The sequence below is a fragment of the Dipodomys spectabilis genome, unplaced genomic scaffold, assembly GCF_019054845.1.
Source record: "Dipodomys spectabilis isolate Male_0828 unplaced genomic scaffold, ASM1905484v1 ptg000408l, whole genome shotgun sequence".
Taxonomy (NCBI): domain Eukaryota; kingdom Metazoa; phylum Chordata; class Mammalia; order Rodentia; family Heteromyidae; genus Dipodomys; species Dipodomys spectabilis.
In genome coordinates this window covers 93,917-115,293 of record NW_024871085.1, presented here as the reverse complement: position 1 = coordinate 115,293, position 21,377 = coordinate 93,917, and the positions used below count along the sequence as shown (strand labels likewise).

The 21,377-nt window shown below is 36.4% G+C and overlaps 1 protein-coding gene across 1 annotated transcript; it reads right to left on the bottom strand.

The window, feature by feature from the left end:
- Positions 1–4,879: 4,879 nt before the first annotated feature.
- Positions 4,880–5,479, bottom strand: LOC122096964 (tRNA-specific adenosine deaminase 2-like). The gene has a single exon (XM_042667427.1). The coding sequence runs from the start codon at positions 5,450–5,452 to the stop codon at positions 4,952–4,954; it is 501 nt and encodes a 166-aa protein (XP_042523361.1). The 5' UTR covers positions 5,453–5,479; the 3' UTR covers positions 4,880–4,951.
- Positions 5,480–21,377: the final 15,898 nt, after the last annotated feature.

Sequence of the window (21,377 nt, the reverse complement as noted above, 5' to 3'; positions counted from 1 at the left end):
TAATTTTTCCAGAACCTTCATCATAAAGGGGTGTTGCATCTTGTCGAATGCTTTTACTTCATATATTGAAATAACCATGTGGTTCTTATTCTTGCTCCTGTTGATGTGATGAATAATATTAATTGATTTGCATATATTGCACCAGTTTGCACCCTGAAATGAATCCTGTTTGATCGTGTTGTATGATTTTTTGGGTGAATTGTTGAAGTAGATTGGCCAAAATTTTGTTGAGAAGTTTTGCATCAATGTTCATCAAAGAAATGGGTCTATAGTTCTTTTTCTTTGATGAGTCCCTGCCTGATTTTGGGATGAGGGTTATGATGGCTTCATAGAATGTTTTCGGTAGGGAACTTTCTCTTTCAATTTCATTGAAGAGTTGGAGGAGTATTGGTGTGAGCTCTGCTTTGAAGGCCTTGTAAAATTCCGCTGTAAAACCATCTGGTCTTGGACTTTCTTAGCTGGGAGATCTCTTATTGCTCTTTGTATTTCAATGCTTGATATGGGCCTGTTAAGATGGTTTAACTCATCTTGGTTTAGTTTTGGCATGTCAATATTTGCTAGGATAAGGTGCATTTCTGCCAAGTTCTCAAACTTATTAGCATAAAGTTTTGAGAAGTATTCCCTTATAATGTTCTGAATCTTGGTTGTTTCTTAAGGTGATGTTTCCATTCTCATCTCTGAGTTTATTTACTTGGGTGTGATCTCTTCTTTTTCTCCTGAGATTTGCTAAGAGTCTGTCAATTTTTTTTAATTTTCTTGAAGAACCATCTCTTTGTTTTGTTGATTGTTTCTGTAGTTGTTTTGGATTCTAATTCATTTAATTCTGATTTAATTTTAATTATTTCTCTCTGTCTATTGTATTGGGCCTTATCTTGCTGCTCTTTTTCAAGGAGGTTTAGATGTGTCATTAAATTGTTGGTTTCAGATCTCTCCTATTTGTTGATATAGGAGCTTAGAGCTATAAACTTGCCTCTGAGTACTGCCTTGGCTGTGTCCCAGAGGAGCTTGTAATTTGTGTGCTCATTTTTGTTGAATAGCATGAACATTTGAATTCCCTTTCTAATCTCAATGACCCACTAGTGATTCAGCAGTGTGTTGTTCAGTCTCCATGTGTTACCACACTTTCTTTGGTGGCTTTTGGTGTTGAGTTCTAATTTTATTCCCTTGTGGTCTGAGAGAATGCAAGATATAACTTCAATGTTTCTGAATTTAGACAATTTTGCTTTGTGGCCTAAAATGTGGTCTGTTTTAGAAAATGTTCCATGTGCTACTGAGAAAAACGTGTATTCTGATGCTGCTGGGTGAAATGTTCGATAGATGCCTGTAAAATCTAGTTGATCTATGCAGCTGTTTAAATCTGCGGTTTCTCTGTTGAGTTTTTGCCGAGTTGATCTATCTAGTGGGGAGAGTGGTGTGTTAAAATCTCCAACAATTAATGTCTTTGCATCTATGTGGGATTTGAGGGAAAGTAGTGTTTCTTGGATAAATTTGAGTGCTCCATTGTTTGGCGAATAGATATTTAGAATTGTATTCTCCTGAAGGAGAGATCCGTTAATTAGTATGTAGCGACCTTCTTTATCTCTTCTCACGAATTTTAATTTGAAGTCAAATTCATCTGATATTAGGATTGCAACTCCCTCCTGTTTATGGGGGCCGTTTGCATGGTAGATATTGCTCCAGCCTTTAACATTGAAAATGTGTTTGTTTTTATGGGCAGGAGATGTGACTCCTGAAGGCAGCAGATAGAAGTATCTTGTTTTTTCATCCAATTAGACAGTCTGTGTCTCTTAATTGGAGAGTTAAGTCCGTTAATGTTAAGAGATAGGACTGAGAGGTAATTGGGATTTCCTGCCATGTTATCCACCTTCTTGGGGGCTGCAAAAACTGGGTCGCATCTGTGGTGGCTGCTGGCAAGAGCTCAGATCTCTCTATTTGCCTTGATTTTCCTTAGCTGGCCTAACTCTCTGTCCTGTGATGGCACACTTGGTGTGATTCTCTGGCTTAGGACTGTTCACTGGAACTCTAAAACTGCTTTCTATGGGAGAGCTTGTTTAGCCTCCAGCTTCTCCTCTGCCATCTTCCCCGCCACCTCCTTGGCTTAACTTGTTCAATAGCAGCATTTTTCTTTATACCTATATAATTTTCAAGTAACAAATTTTGAGAATTTTTAGTTTTCAGTTTTTCGTATCTCCTCTCTATCCCTCCCTTTCTCTCATCCTATCCTTTTCTTCTCTCAAGATCATCTATAAACTTACATAATTTTTAAGTGTTTCATTTTTTAAATTTAAATTTTTGTTTTTTCCATTTTTTCTTGTTTTTTTTTTAATTGTGAGAATGCATACAGAGGAGTTAAAATTACATGGGCAAGGTAACGAATACCTTTCTTATCAAGAATTGTTGCCTCCTCTTTGTTTCCCCTTCTATCCCTTGCCATACTCCACCATCCTCCTACCCGAACTTCCCCCCACCACCCACCAACGTTGTAAAGTTCTTTTGTTGACATAATGACTTGTACATCTCTTTGTTGCAATGGGTCCACCTGTATCCCTAGTTAAATGATTTTTTTCCCCTTCCCCTCCACAAATCATACCAACATCAAATACAGTGAAAGCACGGGTTATACCGTAGGGAAGGGACATACAAAGAAACATAGAAATCATCTTATAAATATGATAGAAACAATTGCATGAAAGGAAAAAAAAAACTTGAATACTTATATTGGGGTTCATTCCCCTAACGTTAATTTATCTGATCTTTTCTGCTTGACTCAGACATATACTAGTTGTTGCAAATAAGGGAGACCATGGGACCTATTTTACTTTGGGCCTGGCTTACTTCACTTAATATAATTTTTTCCAAGTCTTTCCCTTTCTGAACAAATGGGGCAATGTCCTTCTTTCTGATGGAGGCACAGAATTCCATTGTGTATATATACCACATTTTCTTTATCCATTTATCTACTGAGAGACATCTGGGTTGGTTCCCTATTTTAGCTATGGTAAATAATGCTGCAATAAACATAGTCGTGCTGGTAGCTATAGTGTAGTCTTGGGGTTTTATTGTGGTCTTGTGTTTTTCGTGTCTCCTTTCTATCCCTCCCTTCTTCCCTCCCTTCTTCTCATCCTATCCTTTTCTTCTCTCAATATCATCTATAAACTTACATAATTTTTAAGTATTTATCTTTTTTTTTCATGGCACTAACATTTAATGAGAAGACAAATTTTAGAGTAGATAAAATTGAAGGTGCATGCATCATTGTTGTAAATTTGAAACGATGCATATCCTTCCTCATAAAATGTCTCAAATGCCGTTAAAAACACCACACGCAAAACCAAGCAATTATAAGTCCTTCGAAGCATGTAACTGTGATTAGCTGCTATTCTCAGCAATATAAAAATACTTCCACCACAACTTCATTCCAGTCTGTAAAGTAATTCAAAACAAACAAGTTGGAGACATCGCTCAAATGGCAGAAGCAACAAATACAGATGCTTTGTATCAAGGAAATGAATCCACTGAAGAAATGAACCCATTTGAGGAGCCTGGCACTAGGCTTCTGGTGGAACGCTGAGGCCCCCTTTTGGGAAGAGACGTATACTGCACCTGGGGTAGCTCTGCCAAATGTCAGGACACTTCTTGCACCCAGTAACACTGAAAGTTTTGTTGTGGATATTCTTTCCTGTGCAGTTTCAAATTTTAGGTATTAAATTTAACAGTTATAACCTGGATTTTCAAATGAGGAACAGCTGATTTCGGATTAAATGTATCATGCTACTTAATTTTGCAACTGGCATTCACACCAGTGGGCATTCTTCTTCACCTTGTTCCTTTTTAACTTCGCTGTAACTTTTTGCTTTGACAGTGTCTTGTTGAACTCCCTCTGCCTTCCAAGTGATGGGGTTACAGATGTGTATCACTATGCCCAACTGTTGTTGGAACTCTTCACCCTCCAATATATAACTACGTTTTTTTCATCCATCCTTGTGAGAAGATAATCTTGCTGAGGCAGAAGACCCTGTTTTGGTTCAGGGAACCAAAGAACTGTCTTATTTATGTTATTGTCCTTTAATGCTTTGCCCCTTAAAAACAGAAATATCTTAAGATTCTATTATAGCAACATGGTACAATTTTTAAATGACCCTTAGGCACTTGTTTAAAAACATTTTTTCTATGTATTTAATAAAATCAATAGATTTCACAATCACATGTATACAGTGTATACAAATAATATACAATGTAGAAAAAAGGGAGACTTGCCCAGCACTGGTGGCTAACACCTGTAATCTTAGCGACTAAAAAATGCTGAGATCTGAGGGTCACAGTTTGAAGCCAGGCTGGGGGGAAAAGTCCGTGAGACTCATCTGCAATTAACCAACATAAAGCTAGGACTGGAGGTGTGACTCCAGTTTGAGCAAAAAAGCCAGAGTGTATCAACATGTTGAGTTCAAGCCCTAAAGCCAACACACACACAAACACACTCACACTCACGCAGCCAATACACTGGGAGACCACAACAGCTATAAAGAATGAAAATCCAACTCCACCTCCAAAAAGCCAGTTGTAAAGGACACACGTGACCACGGCTTTCTATTCCAAATGAGTGCAGGTGATGGGGTGTGGATGGACACTGAAATCCCAGCCTGCACTCAGCTGGAATGGATTGAAGCTGTGGCTTAAAGACATGTACTGTTTGCTAATTCCTAAAACCTCAAACTTTAGTTTTTCCCCCCTTCATAAAAATGTTCTTTCAGCTGTGGAGAAGCTAATAGTTGTTTACAATTGTCAGCCTTTTAAAAAGCACTAATTTGTTCCCTTAAGAGTGCAAACGTTATTCTCCGTCTTCCCGGAGAATAACAAACAACACATAATATATGCTCCCTCCATGCCAGCAGCTTTTCAGGCTGGGGATTCCATCCAGGTCACCATGGGGCTTTCGTCTTTCATTACAAGTTCAGGATTTCTGAAATTCCTTCTTCCGAACTTTTGATTTTGGTGCATTAGGATTTTCTTGCTTGTAGAAGGCCTTTAACAGTTCCACAGCTTCCTCAGCCCGATATCCAGGGATGCGCTGAAACGGTTTTCCCGTATTTGGTAAGTCAGCAGAGGCAACATTTAGAATGGGGCCACAGCCACCAAATCGTTCATTCTGACAGCCGTAGACGACCAGAGGGATTTTCATCAGGCCGAGAGCAGCTGCACACATAATGCAGGGTTCCACAGTGACATACAACACGGTATGTTCAAACACAGCAGAAGGACTCTGGCCATTTCGTTGACACCAATCTAGGACTTGATCAATGGCCACCATTTCTGCATGTCGAGTAGCATTTTTGGTTTGATTCACTTCATTTCTTCCCTTCCCCACGATTTCATTGTTGTAGACCATAAGACAGCCAACAGGGACTTCGGTATTTTCAAGGGCGTCTTTGGCCATGCGCATCGCTTCCTCCATCCACCGTGCCGTCTCCAGGGCCAAAGACACGGCGGTTGAGACGCCCGGGGCTGGCATGGACGCAGCCAACGCCTCCGCCTCCATCCAGCCGGGTTAACGCACAGCTCTGACCAGCGGGCCTTCCGGGCCGGGAACCAAGTATTTATCTTTTTAAATTTAAATTTTTGTTTTTCTATATTTTCTGGTTTTTTTTTTCTTAATGTCTCTCCTATCATTCTGTCCAATCCATTTCCCTCTCTGAGATTAGGCCTTGGTTAAATTCACTCTCATCTTACCTCGCCACCACCCTATAATTCTATTTTCCCCCACATTTCTCCCTACATCTAATAATTTCTGGTTTGCCAATTTTTTTCTTTGCTATTCTTAGCCCATTAATCCATAGTTGTTTGATGTTGAATAGATTGTATCTGTTGAACTAGATTGTGTCTATAGCCTTTTGACTATGCAACTACCAAACTTTGGTTGATGCTTGCCTTAAAATTATGTTCTAGCACAAAATTAGTGTTACTTTCATACCAAATGAGCAGAAGAAGCCAGAAAAACAGAAGAAAAATGGCAAGCCCAGGTATCTGGACTCCCACTCATGATAAACAGTTGACAGAATAGTTAGTGAATAATCCAGAGGACAGTTCCCAAAAATCTGTACAAACAATACTGGTAAAAATGGTGAATGAAAAGATTGAAAACCTGCAAAGGACTCAGTGTGAGCATGATAGGGAGAGAGAGAGGCAAACCAAAGGTTAATACTGGAATCTCGTGAGAGTGCAGAAGCTACTCAAAGATTGGTACAGGAAATGCGTGAGCAGATTAAGAACAGTCAAAGAGCAATACAGGAATTGCATAAGCAGGCTGACAACAATCAAAGAGAAACACAGCAATGAGGAGGAGGATAACAGAAAAAGAGAAACACAGGTATTGTGTAAGCAGGTTGAGAACAGTCAAAGAGAACTTCAGGAATTGCATGAACATGAGGAAGCTAATCAAAGAGTAATACAGCAATTGTGAGAGCAGAATGAGAATACACAAAGATCAAGAGAGACATTAATGGAATCCATAAAGAGACAGCTGAAAGAATTCAGGGAGACCACAAATGGAATCCTGAATAGAGCCTGGCAGAGGGAATGAGCAACAAAGGAAACCATAAACAATCAACTAAGTCATTTGAGAATAAATACTGAACACCAAATTAAGGAAGTATAGAAGTTCATAAAAGATCTAAAAGAAAGCTCTAACAAAGAATTTGAAGCCATTAAAGCCGACCAACTAGAAGGAAAAGAAATTAAAAACAAAGTAGAAAGTCATGACAGTAGGTTAAACCATGCAGAACATAGAATCTTGGAGATTAAAGACAGCCTTGATATTATAGAGAAATAGCATACTACTATCCAAGACAAATCCAAGGAATATGGGATAGATCTATTGAACATTTGGAAGACACCATCAGTAGATCTAATATGAGGATAATGTTTGTAAAAGAGCACCTAGAAACAGAAGTTAATGGTCGAGAACATTTGTTTTACAGGATCCTAGCAGAGAACTTCCCAAACATGCAAAAAGTTAGGATTATTCAGATAGAAGAAGCTTTTAGAACCCAAAATATACCAGACCAGAACAGGACAGGGCAATGTCGCATTATAATCTGCACAGTATCAATTCAGACAAAGGAAAAGATCCATAAAACTGTCAAGTAGAAAAGATCAATCACCTATAAGAGGAAATCAATTAGAGTCCCCTCAGATTTGTCAGCAGAGAGAATTAAAGCAAGAAGAGCCTGGAATGATGTATGCCATGCCCTAAAGACAAACAACTATCAATCAAGAATACTCTACCCAGCTACACTCTCCTTCATAATCAAAGGTCAAAGAAAAACCTTCCATACCAAAGACAATCTGAAACAATATATCTCCCAAGAAGTAGCCCTACAAAAGCTACTTAAACATGTCCTACAAATAGAAAACCAACAAGATCACAATAAAGGCCAAGAAACAGCACCCAAACTGAGAATCAAAGAACCATAGGAAGAACCCAGTTGCCGCAGCCCCCAGAAGGTGGATAACATGGCAGGAACTCCCAAACACCTCTCAGTCCTAACTCTCAACATTAATGGACTTAACTCTCCAATTAAGCCACGTTAAAAGGCTAGTTGGATTAAAAAGCAAGATCCTTTTATCTGCTGCCTTCAGGAGTCACACCTTTCCCATGAAAACAAACACATTTTGAAAGTGAAAGGCTGTAACAAATCTACCAAGCAAATAGCCCCCATAAACAAGTGAGAGCTTCTATCCTAATATCAGATAAAATATACTTCAAATTAAAATTAGTGAAAAGAGATAAAGAATGTCATTTTATACTAATTAAGGGATTTCCCATTCAGGAGGATATTACAAATCTAAATATTTATTCTCCAAACAAAAGACCACCCAGATTTATCCAAGAAACACTACTTTCCCTCAAAGCTCACATAGATCCAAAGACATTAATTGTAGGGGACTTTAACACACCACTATCCACACTAGATAGATTAACTCGGCAAAAACTCAACAGAGAAACTGCAGATCTAAACACCTGCATGGATCAATTAAATTTAACAGATATCTACCAAATATTTCACGCAGTAGCATCAGATACATGTTTTCCTCATCAGCTCACAGAAAATTTTACAAAATATACACCATTTGAGGTCACAAATCAAACTTGTCCAAATTCAGAAACATTATAGTTTTAAATTGCCTTCTCTCAGACCACAAGGGAATAAAATTAGAACTCAACACCAAAATGCACCAAAAAGTCCTGTGACAAATAGAGGCTGAACAACACACTGTTGAAACACCAGTGGGTCATGGAAGAGCATAGAAAGGAAATTCAAATATTCATGATATTCACCAAAAATGAGGGGCTGGGAAGGTGGCTCAGTGGTAGAGCGCTTGCCTTGCATGCGTGAGGCCCTGGGTTCGATTCCCCAGCACCACATAAGCAAAAAGAAAAAAAAGCCAGGAGTGGGGATATGGCTCAAGTGGTAGATCGCTAGCCTTGAGCTGAAGAGCTGAGGGACAGCGCCCAGACCCAGAGTTCAGGCCCCACGACCGGACACAAAAAAAGCCAAAAAAACAAAAAATAAAAATGAACACACAAATTACTTGCTCCTCTTGGACACGGCAAAGGCAGTATTCAGAGTATTTTATAGCTCTTAATTACTAAATCAATAAATTGGAGAGATCTGGAACCAACAATTTAGTGAGATATCTGAACCTCCTTGAAAAAGAGCAACAAGATAAATCCCAATTCAGTAGATGGAAAGAAATAATTAAAATTACATCAGAAATAAATGAATTAGAATCCAAAATAAAAACATAGAAAGAATCAACAAAACAAGAGTTTGTTCTCCAAAAAATTAACAAAATTTATAGATTCTTAGCAAATCTTATCAAAAAAACAAGAGAACACACCCAAATAAATAAACTCAGAGATGAGAATGGAAACAGCATCCCAGAAAAAACCAAGATTCAGAAGATTAAAAGGAATACTTCTCAAACCTTTATGCTAATAAGTTTGAGAACTTGGCAGAAATAGATCTTTTACTAGCAATTATTGACATGCCAAACATCAACCAAGATGAGTTAAACCATTTTAACTGGCCCATATTAAGCATTGAAATAGAAACAGCAATGAGACCTCCCATCTCAGAAAAGCCCAGGACCAGATGGATTTACAGCGGAATTCTACATGGCCTTCAAAGCAGAGCTCACATCAACATTCCTCCAACTCTTCAATGAAATTGTAAGAGAAAGTTCACTACAAAAATCATTCTTTGAAGCCATCATAGCCCTCATCCAAAAACCAGGCAGGGACTCATCATAGAAAGAGAACTATGGACTCATTTCTTTGATGACCATTGATGCAAAACTTCTCAACAAAATTTTGAGCAGTTGACATCAAAAATTCATCCAAAATATCATACACCACGATCAAACAGGATTCATTTCAGGGATGCAAATATTGATCAATATACACAAGTCAATTAATATAACTCATTACATCAACAAATGGCAAGGATAACCACATAGTTATTTCAATAGATGCAGAATAAGCATTTGACAAATCCAACAAATCCTTTATGATGAAGGTTCTGGAAAAATTAGGAATCCAGGGAACATTCCTCAATACAATAAAGGCTGTATATGACAAACCTACAGCCAGCATTATAATTAATGGTGAAAAACTAAAGCCATTTCCTCTTAACTCAGGAACATTACAAGGATGTCCACTCACTACACTTCTCTTAAATTTAGTATTAGAATGTCTATCTACAACAATAAGACATGATGCAAACATAAAAGGGAGAGGCTGGAAAGGTGGCTTTGTGGTACAGTGATTGCCTAACATTCTTGCGGCCCTGTATTTGATTCCTCAGCACCACATAGGCAAAAAGAAAAAAGCTGGCAGTGGCACAATGGCTCAAGTGGTAGAGGGCTAGCCTTGAGCTGAAGAGCTGAGGGACAGTTCCCAGGCCCATTGTTCAGGCCGTATCACTGGACCCCCCCCAAAAAAAACATAAAAGAGATCCAAATAGGGAAAGATGAAGTAAAATTCTCCCTGTTTGCAGACCACATGATTTTCTATTTAAAGAATCCCATGACTCCACTCCCAAATTACTGAAGCTGATTCAAAACTGTTGCAAAGCAGCAGGATATAAAATTAACCCTCAATAATCAATGGCTTTTCTGTATGACCACAATGAGGAAAGCATTGGTGAAATCATGAAGGCAACTCCATTCATAATAGCGCCACCAAAAATACATTATCTAGGAATTAACCGAAGAAGTGAAGTACCTCTATTATGAAAATTTAAAAACCTGAAAAAGGAAATCAAAACAGAACTTAGAAAGTGGATAAACCTCCCATGCTTCTGGACTGGATGGATCACAATCGTGAAAATGGCAATACATCCCAAGGTGATCTACAAATTCTATGCAATACTAATCAATATTCCAACCTCATTTTTCAAGGAAATAGAAGAGGCAATCCAAAAATTCATATGAAACAGTAAAAGACAACAAATAGCGAAAATGATCCTTAGCAGAAAGAACAGTGCTGGAGTAATATCAATACCAAAATTCTAACTCAACTACAATGCAATAGTAATCAAAACAGCTTGGGACTGGCAAATGAAAAGACCTCAGGACCAATGGAATAGAATTTAAAACCCAGAAATGAACACACAGATCTATAGCCCCCTAATGTTCGATAAGGGAGTTAAAAAAAATAGAATGGAAGAAAGACAACCTCTTCAGTAAATGGCGCTGGCAAAATTGGTTAATCACTTGTAGTAAACTAAAGCTAGATCCTTATATATCACCCTGCACCAGAAACAACTCCAAATGGATCAAAGACCACAGAGTCAAAGCAGACAGCCTGAAAACATTACTGGGTAGAATAGGAGATACCCTAAGTCTCCTTGGCACAGGCCGAAAAATTTTCTTAATAGAGACCCAGAAACACAACAAATTAAAGAAAGGTTGGACAAATGGGATTGTGCCACGCCTACTCCAGTGTAGTCTGCTTAGCATGGGAAACCATCTTTCAGACCTGAGAAAGGGGCTTCAGAGACCTATCTCTGAGTATTGGGACTTCACCAAAGTCTACCTCAGAGAATGGGGCTTTACAGAGACCTATCTCCGAGTTTTGGGACTTCACTGAAGTCTACCTCGGAGAATAGGGCTTCTAAGAGGCCTACTCCTGGAAAGGCTGGCAAACCCCTGGGAAAGATGTGTTTCTGCCTTTCTTTTCCTCATAAGAGTGCCTATTAATCTTTTGCTGCTTCTACTGCTCTTTGTACTTACTCATTGTCAACGTTCCTTTATTCAAAGCTCTCTATTAAGAGTGTTGATGACTCCAATATCTTATGAGTCTCTTAAAAAATATGACTAACTCACCAGAGTTAAGTGCTACCCTGAAACCCCTCTTATGGAGGCTAGTAGACAAGTTATAAGTAATTATAAAAGTATTGGGGGTTTCACGAAGTCACTTCAGCAGAAGGAATTGTTTGTAAGGGACTTACAAGAAGCTGTAGGCTCAGCTAGAGCAGAAAGAATGTATGGCAATTGCTGAGATAACTATTTAGGAGAAAGAATTTCCTGCTACTCTCTTTTATTTACTAAGAGACTTGCTAGATCTAGGTCTCCTTGAGGATTACTATTAAAGAAGAAACAGGAAAGATCTTATGGGAAAGTTAAGGCCTCTATAAAGATAGGTAATGGTTAATTGGTGACAAACATTGTAATCGTTGTATTTCTTAGAGATAAGACAGAAACAAGTGCCTATCAGGTGACCAGCTGGTGACCACCCAAAAATGAAGCCATGCAGCAAGATTGTGTAGCCTTTTGCCCTTTCTCATGGAGACTTTTGCTATAAAAGTTTGTTACTCTCTGCATTAAATCACACTCAGCATCCACTCCTATTGTGTGTGAGTTGTCTGTTTGCCATCTCCCCATCCTATACCAGGTTCCTCCCCTAGGTGTCCTCTGTCGTCCCGACAGAGCCCGGTCCGCGGCAGGATTGCATGAAATTGCACAGCTTCTGCATGGCAAAGGACATAGCTAGGAACATCAATAGAAAGCCCATGGATTGGGAGATGATCTTCACTAGCCATACAACGGACAAAATATACCTGGAACTCAAAAGAATTAAATCCTCCAAAAACAAATCCTCAAAGAAACAACTGCCCAATAAATAATGAACTAAGGTCTTAAAGAGAAACTTCTCTGAAGAGGAAAGAAGGATGGCCAATAGACACATGACGAAACGTTCAACCTCCCTAGCCATAAAAGAAATGCAAATCAAAACAACATTGAAATACCACCTCATCTGAGTTAGAATGGTTATAATCATGAATTCTAATAACAACAGATGCTCGAGGGGATGTGGACAGTAGGGAACCTTACTGCATTGTTGGTGGGAGTATAAACTTGTTCAACCACTTTGGAAAGCAGTATGGAGTTTTCTCAAATGACTCCACATATAACTCCCCTATGTCCCAGCAATCCCACTTTTGGGCATTTACCCAAATGATCACAAACAAAGGTATCAGCACAATTATGTTTATTGCAGCATTATTTACCAAAGCTAAGATACGGAACCAACCCATATGCCCCTCAGTATATGAATGGATGAAGAAAATATCGTATATATACACAATGAAATTTTATGCCTCTATCAGAAAGAATGACATTGCCCCATTTGTTAGGAAATGGAAAGACTTGGAAAAAGTTATATTAAGTGAAGTAAGCCAAGCCCAAAGAAAGATAGGTCTCATGGTTTCCCTTATTTGCAATAACTAATGTACTTCTGAAACAAGCAGAAACGGTCAGATAAATTGATGTTACACAAAATGAAACCCAAAATAAGGATTTAAATGTTTTTTTTTCTTTCTTGCAATTGTTTCTAACATATGTATAAGATGACTCCTTTGTTGCTTTGTATGTCCTACCCTCAGGATACAACCCCTGCTTTCACTGTATTTGATGTTGTTTTAATTTGTGATGTGGAGAGAAAAAATAGATTGTTTAAATATGGATACAGGTGGACCCATTGCAACAATGAGATGACAAGACTTTATGTAGAAAAACGAAATGTACAACTTGGCTGGGGGGGAATATGGGAAGGGATGGGAAGGAGAAACAAGAGGAGGCAACAATGTTTGATAAGAAATTTACTCATTCCCTTGTCCTTGTAATTGTAACCAATCTGTAAGGTATTTTCACAATTGAGATAAAAAAGAGGCCAAAAATCACCTCTACGGTTTTCTATGAAAATACAGCATAATACAATCTGTTCCTCAAGGAAATTAAACAGTAACTGGCAATATTGTCAATTTCATAAATGATATAAGAAGACTGAAGAACAAATTTCAAATCAAACTGGGTGATATAAAATTTACTTTGCCCCTGTAAACAACCTTTCAATTCTATCTATATCTTGTTCCCAAAATGGTTCATATTTTATTCTAATCATATTTTTAATTAACTTTAATTAGTTGAATGGGATTTGCTATTTGATAAAGCAGTTTATGAATAGTGTTTAGTGAGGTTTTTTTTTTCTTTTTCTCTCCTGAGGTTTGATCTCTTATTCTGGGTGCTCTCCCTGAGCTCTTTTGGATGAATGCTTGAACTCGACCACTTGAGGCATAGCAGCACTTTCATAATTTTCTGAGATTTAATTGGAGATAACACTTTCACAGACTTTCCTGCCAGGGCCGGCTTCAAACCTCAATCCTCAGCCTCCTGTGCATCTAGGACAAAAGGTGTGAGCTGCTAGTGCCCAGCTTAATACAATGCATTTTTTTATTTTGGGCTAGTTCTGGGACTTGAACTCAGGGCCTTGACAATGTCCTTGAGCTTCTTTTCCTCATGCTAGCACTCTATTACTTGTGTCATAGTGCCAATTCCAGCTTTTTTTGTTTATGTAGTACTGAAGAATCAAATAAAGGGCTTCATACATACAAGACAAACAGTCTACCACTAAGCCACCTTTCATGGCTAATACAATGCACCTTGAGGTCCATTATCCCTTATCCATCTCAATCCTTTCTCATCCCTAAATTTACATAAACTTGCAATGTCATATATAGTCACTCAGAGGATATGCCACTGATCATATTTTCTTGATAGTCTTATTCACCAACATACTAAACTTATCCATTACAGAATTCTGTGATTTTAAATTCTTAATTATCACTTAGATTCACTATTCTAAAATTTTTCCTAAGGTTAATGCAAATGTAATCTGTAATTCTTCGATAAAGTACATTCATAGAATGTCAAAGAGTTGGAATATGAACGTCACCTTCCGTTCTAGAATATTTTATTATCACTGCCCTCTCAAAATACTCCAATATTTATTAGTAGTCACTTCCTGTCATCATTTCAACCTACCATCCACGTGACTAACCATTACTTCATAGTCTACCACTACAGATGTGCCAATATAAAAAAGCTCATATAATTAGAAAAAGTAGTCTATCCATTTCTCCCATGCAATATTAGTGTTTCCCAAGTAAGTAAGTCCATGTAAATTTTTCTCATTGATAGAGCATATTGTTTTGTATGCATATGTATAATTGTATAACGTCCTCAATGCGCATTTCAATATTTTATTATATGTTATTGTAAAAGGTTTTGTACATGTGTCTCATTGGACATAAGTTGAAATATATTTTGTATATAAAATTATGATTGAAAATGCTGGACCATAGTGGCAACTCTATATGTAATATCTTAATGATTGCCAATATGTTTATCAAACTGTTTATATCACTTTAAGTGTGAAGCACCAAGGTATAAGGATTCCAATTTCTACATACTGGTTGTGCAGGGCTATCTTATTGTTGCTTGTATTTCCACTAATCACTACATGTATGCAATGTCTAGGTATGATATGATCTTTCCATATGTTCTTTGGTTGTTGTTATATTATTACAGAGATATGTATTTGGATTTTTTGATAACTTATTCAGGAAGGTTAGTTTTTAATTGGCATTAATATTTATAAATTTATTACATTTTCTAAAAACAGCTGACCAGCACTCTTTGATTCATTGACAAATGACTATAAACTGGAATATATTTCTCTTTCCAATATTAAAGGTGTTAGTGTAAAATTGTTACGTTTGTAGAGGAAAGAGTGCAGAACTCAATGGGTCTGTAAGGCACCTGATTAAGTCCATATAATTACTTTCAAGGAATATTAATAAGGAGTAAAACCAAACATTTGTGGAATTACAGTCTCTTTAATAAATGGTGATAGGTTAGACAATATTGGGAAGAATAAAAAATGAACATTGACTTAAACGTAACAATTTATTCAAATATTAACTTCAAGCAGGATTAATACATGGCATATAAAACAAAAAGAGTCAGGTAAATGTAAAGCAAAGGAAGATGTCTTGACAATTTTGGAGATGAAGCATTCTTAACTTAGGCATTAAACTTATGGGAAAGCAAAACTTGATATAGTAGAACTCAATGAAAGTGTAAAAAATTTGTCTGTGAAAGCTCATATACAAGTAGTGAATAGAAGTTGGGAGCAGAGGGCTCATGTATATCATCCTAGCTACTTAGGAGGCTGTGATTTGAGTATTGCTGTTTGAAGCCAGCCCACAAAATAAAGTCCCTGAGAATCATATCTCTGATTAATCAGCAAAAAAGCAGAAGTAAAGAATGACTCAAAGGGTAATTTTTTAACAAACTGCAACAAATCTCAATGACCCTGAGTTCAAGCCCCAAGAACACACATACATGTACAATTAATAGTAGTAATACTAATAGTGATGATAATGATGATGATGATGAGGAGGATGATGACGATGAAGATGAAGGGTACTCCTCATCAAGGATAAAATATTTGCAAATCCTATACCTGAAGAATGCCTCAAATTGAGACTCCACATAGAACTCTCAAAACCTAATGTTAAAAACATCAATTAGACACCAGCATAATATATCTTGTAAAAAATAAGCACAAGAAAAACATCATCAGTCATCAAATAAATGCACATTAAAACTAAAATGACCTCATAAAACATGGATGCGAATTACTTCACATAATTCAATAATAATGACAATACAAAATGCTATCAAGAAACAGAGAAACTGGATGCTGGCAGGAATGTCAAATGGGAAATCCACTTCTGAAAAGATTTCTACAGCTTCCTAGAATATGAAATTTGCAACCAACAACAGCATAGCATACGAATTGAGATCTTCAGGCTTTGTCTCATAGACATAAAACATAACATTCACCCAAAGGCTAAAACACAGAGGATTATAGCAGCATTATTTCCTCAGTCAAAGAAATGGAAATAAATTCAGGCTTTCTTCAGGTGAATGGGAAACGAATTGTGCTACATTCTATAATGACAGAGCCAAAAGGCAACTTGAGTGAATACAATAAAATATTAAGGCATACAAATAACTGGGAATAATCTATCATACATTTGAAGGCAATCTTAAAAGCTTATTTATTGCATGATCTACAAGTCAGAGAAACAAAATGTGTTGGTTTCCAGGATGACAGAGTTGGGGATGGGTCAAAGAGAAGTAGTGGGTTTAATTATAAAAAGGAATCATGAGACAGACACATTTTTTGTAAAGAAACATATCTGTAAATATGGTATATTCATATCGAGTTGATAAAATTATATTGGATTTAATATGTGCACAAAATATTTAAAACTACTGAAGTCTGCATAAGGTACTTGTGAAATATTAATGTCCTACTTGTGATGTCATACTATAAAAATTTAAAGAAACTGGGAAAAGTATTCAAGGGACATCTCTGTGTTCTTCGAATAACATCATAAAACCTCAATAAAACTTAATGATATCTATAAAACAGAAGTCAATGTTGAATGTTTACAATGAAAAATAGTCTGGGTCCAAGCTTGAGGTGAAATATACCTTGCTATTTAGAAAGCAGAGATTTAGAAGGCTGATATCAGGGACAGTTTCTAAAAAAAAAATCGTGAGAAATTACAAGACCAAAGTAAGCTAAATATAATATAATATTCTTATTATCTCACATTTGTGGAAGCCATAGGTAAAAGATCATTGCTCAAGGGAGGCTTGGCCTGAAAAATAATCTAAAGTGGTTAGAGCTTTAACAACTTCAAGCACCAGTAGTGCCAAAGGAAAAAAGAAAAGAAGAAAACAGAAAAGGAAAGAAAGGATAGAAAAGGGAAACTATTTCCTCTTCATTCTTGTAGTTTCATGTCATTGGGTACAAGAATTGAAAATATTTTGTTTACTTTTCAAGGATTCAGACCTCTCTAATATGAAAGCGTTTATTTCAAGTAATTATTGTGTTACTACTATTTATTAATTTATTATTAGGCCTTCTTGGAAATATAACCCATGGCTTGTATATATTAGTCTAGTTCTACAACTAAGCTGTACCCAATCTCTGTTGTATAGTTTTGGAAATTGTTTATGATTTCTTCAATAGTTAGCTATTCTACTTTTCGTCTTATCTTTTCTCTTCCATCTTTTCCCCTATGTGTAATTTATGTGTTGAAAACTTTCAATTTTATCTTCTAAACTTAGAATGTTGCTGTTGAGTTTACAGAGAAGTCAGTTGTTTTATGACATCTATTAAAATTATATATAGATATATGAATTTCACATGTACGATTGATTCTTAGAGTTCATTGCAATAAGCAACATTCATCTTGTAATATGCACCATAGGTATTGAGCCATTGTGATCCTCTCATAAGAATAGCTTCCATTGTTCTTGCCATGTGAATGCTTAGAGTGCTGTTAGTTAATCATGTCCAAGTGTAATTATTTATCTTTTACTATCTATTGGATTAACTTGCAGATTTATGGACACAGTCCAGTTATTACAAATGAGGAAAACCATGCAGCATGTATTTAATTGGATCTAGCTTATTTCACTTAATATCATTTTTCCCAGTTTTTCCCTTTCCTCAGGAATGGGGTAATGACATTCTTTCCAATGGAAGCACGGTATTCTATCAATACAACGGAACTGAAGAACCAGAAATGGAATTCACACTTCTAGTCACATAATCTTTGATAAGGAAGTAAGAAACACAGGATGCAATAAAGACAGCCTCTTAAAAAATTGTGCTGACAGAATTGGCTGTACAAAGAAAACTGAAGTTAGATTCTTATATATCCCCCTGTACTAAGATTGATTCCAAATGGATCAAAGACCTCAATTTAAGTCCAGATACTTTGAGAATGTTACAGGAAGAGTTCGGAGAAAAACGAGGAGGGCTCCTTGGCACAGGAGAAAACTTTCAAAGTAAGTTTAGATAAATGGGAATACATCAAGACAAATCAATCATTAGTCAGACTCAAAAGCCATGAAGGAAAAGAGATAGTGTAGCACAGATTTATTAGGGAGCAAACTTACATATGAGAGCCTGAGACAATGTATACCAATACTCCCTTATCTACATAGGTTATTTATAGTGGGTTTACATGAATATAAGAGTTTTCTGGTGGGGATTATTAAGAAAATGCTAAAACATAGATAGTACGTGAAATGAGTTGTAACTGAATCAAGGAAGGGGGATCTAGTTCAAAGTCTTGGCTTGGTGCCAGCAAACTAATGTATATCTGCACAAAGGAAGAGGGGTAAAAGAGGAGTGGATATAAATAAAAGCACTGGTCTGAAGCCTCAAAGTAAGGACCCCAGATTGGTGTGATCCAAGCAGTCTCTAACATGAGTTTTTTTTTTTTTAAATTAACAAGCATTATTTTAGATTTTTACAGAGTGGAATGGTGCATAGTCACAGGCAATGTCTGCTATGTCAGGTAATCCAGTCTGCTCATTCACATGTTACCCAATAGCCAGATTTCAACACAAATTACTACAATGAGATTGTACAAATGAGATTGTAACTTTTCCCTCTCATGAATCAAAATTCTGTCAAATGATTTCTGTCTTCCAGATGTTTACACAACATTTCTCATGATCTTTTCTACTATTTTGTCTTCATTATTGATGTACATAGTACTTTTGTTGTTGTCTTGTATGTATATGCCATTTTTGGGCCTTGAACTCAATGTTTAATGTTCTCCCTTTAATAGTCTCCCTTGTATTTTTTGCTCATGGCTGATGACACTATTCTTTGAGCCACATCTTTACCTTCTGCTTCTGGCTGGATAGTTAGAGATAACTTCACATTTTTGTCTGTTTGGACTGACATTGAACTAAGACATTCAGGTCTTAGCCTTCTTTGTTTCTAGGATTATACACATGAATGGCTAACACCAAGTTTTGCTATACTGTGATTTTAATTATGTGTTAGGAGAAAGTGAAAGTATATTTGTGCTAAGAGTGCAATTTTCAAATACAAGTTTGAATCAACTTTATATAGTGTAACTGTTATCAATTTTAACAGTTAAATCAATGAATGTTACACATTCCCACAGAAATATAATTGAAAATAAAAGGCATAATTTTTTCTTAAAATGAGTAAAGGAACCATGAATTTCTTTCACTTTACAATTCATGTTTTATATAACTTTAATTAGCAAACTTCCATGATCAAAAGTAAATATATTAATTTTATACTACAAGAAGCAAAGTGATTATAGTTAAAGATAGATATTTCATCACAGCCAGAAGATAACTTTTGAGCATTCTCACTAAAATGTTACATGCAGAAATTAACGGATATAATGTAGCTTGATCATTACATTGGGATTACCACTCCATACTTCATAAATGTTTAAAAAATAATTATGTAGCTAGGTGCCGGTGGCTTATGCTTTTAACCCTAGCTACTAAGAAGTCTGAGAGCTGAGAATCATGGTTCAAAGGCAGCCTAGACAGAAAAGTCTGTGAGACTCTTATCTCCCATGAGCCTCCAGAAAACTCACAGTGGCTCAACTGGTGGAGCACTAGTTTTGAGCTGAACTGCTGAGGGACAGCATCAATGCCAAGATTTCAACCCCATGACCAGCAAAATTTAAAAATAAACAGTTACAAATAAATATTTTGACATAAATGTTAAAATACATACTTTAATTGTACATCTATTTTTTTTTCTGCCTAATATCCTATTCCTTAGGAAGACCTTTTTGTGTAACCCTGTGTTCTTGATTAGAAGACCGGAGCAAAGGCAATAATGAAAATATTCAAGGAAAATACTTGAAAACAATAGTAAAACAAACGCAGACAGTCCTGTTTTCACTGGTTCCAATGAGAATATACATTAAAGTATCACCTTTTTGTTATCATTTAAAGAGCAATAATTAAACTTTAATTAGCAGTGAAGAAGGGAACAGAAAAACGTGCTTGAAGTCAGCTCGACTTTGAACAATCCAACATAATCTAATGGATTTACCTTGTTTTTCTATGTAGTTACCAAAATAATAGAGAGAAATACCTTAAGGCAGGAAAACAGCTAAGCCTAAGCAGTAAACTTTTGTATATAAAATAATGGTAAAGGTCTGACTCTTTCAAAGTCAGGCTTGCAAAGTGGAAAAGTGTATTTGCTTTAGTGTGAACAAAAAAATATATAAAAATCCTTTATTAATGTTTTACATATGTAGACTAGGACTTCTCATGTTGGAGAAGAGGAAAGATATGAAAAAGTTCAAGATTGACTATTCCCCAAGATCATTCTTATTTATTTAATTATTTATTTTATATTTTTTATTAAAAAAAATTTTTTGGTCCGGTCGTGTGGACTGGACTCTGGGCCTGGGTGCTGTCCCTCAGCTCTTCAGCTCAAGACTAGCACGCTACTACATGAGCCACAGCACCACTTCTGGCTTTTTTCTTTTTGCTTATGTGGTGCTGAGGAGTCGTACCCAGGGCCTCATGCAGGCAAGGCAAGTGCTCTAACACTGAGCCACCTTCCCAGCCCTATCATTCTTATTTATAATGTATATCAATGAAAGTAGCCTTGATTCCTCTTAGTATCATGCTTGTTTACATTTAAAAGCATTATTTGTTGCTTATAAGCTGCAAACACTTGAGTATTAATAAGCTGTCATTTCCTAAGAAAGGAAAGTTATTGTGTTAACAAACCTAAAATATCAAAGACTCAGCATAGTAGAAACTATTTTCTAGCTGTATCACAATTAATAGGTATAGAATTTGTTTCCCATTGTTCCAGTGGACCCATTTTTGTTATCTTCTTTTTCACCATCTAGTGATCTTATAACATCCTATACCATCCTGGGATGTCTGTATCTTTACTGGATTCTCTAATTTCTGTTGGAAAGTTAGGTAGGATAGGAGATTGTATTTTTGTTTCTGTTGTAACTTATTTTGTATTACTTTAGAAACTGTAACTCAAAATGACATAAATTATCTTTATGATATTAGGAGACAGATTTCATTTCCATATTCTTATCCTAGCCTTCTACATAACTTTGGTACTTAGTAAT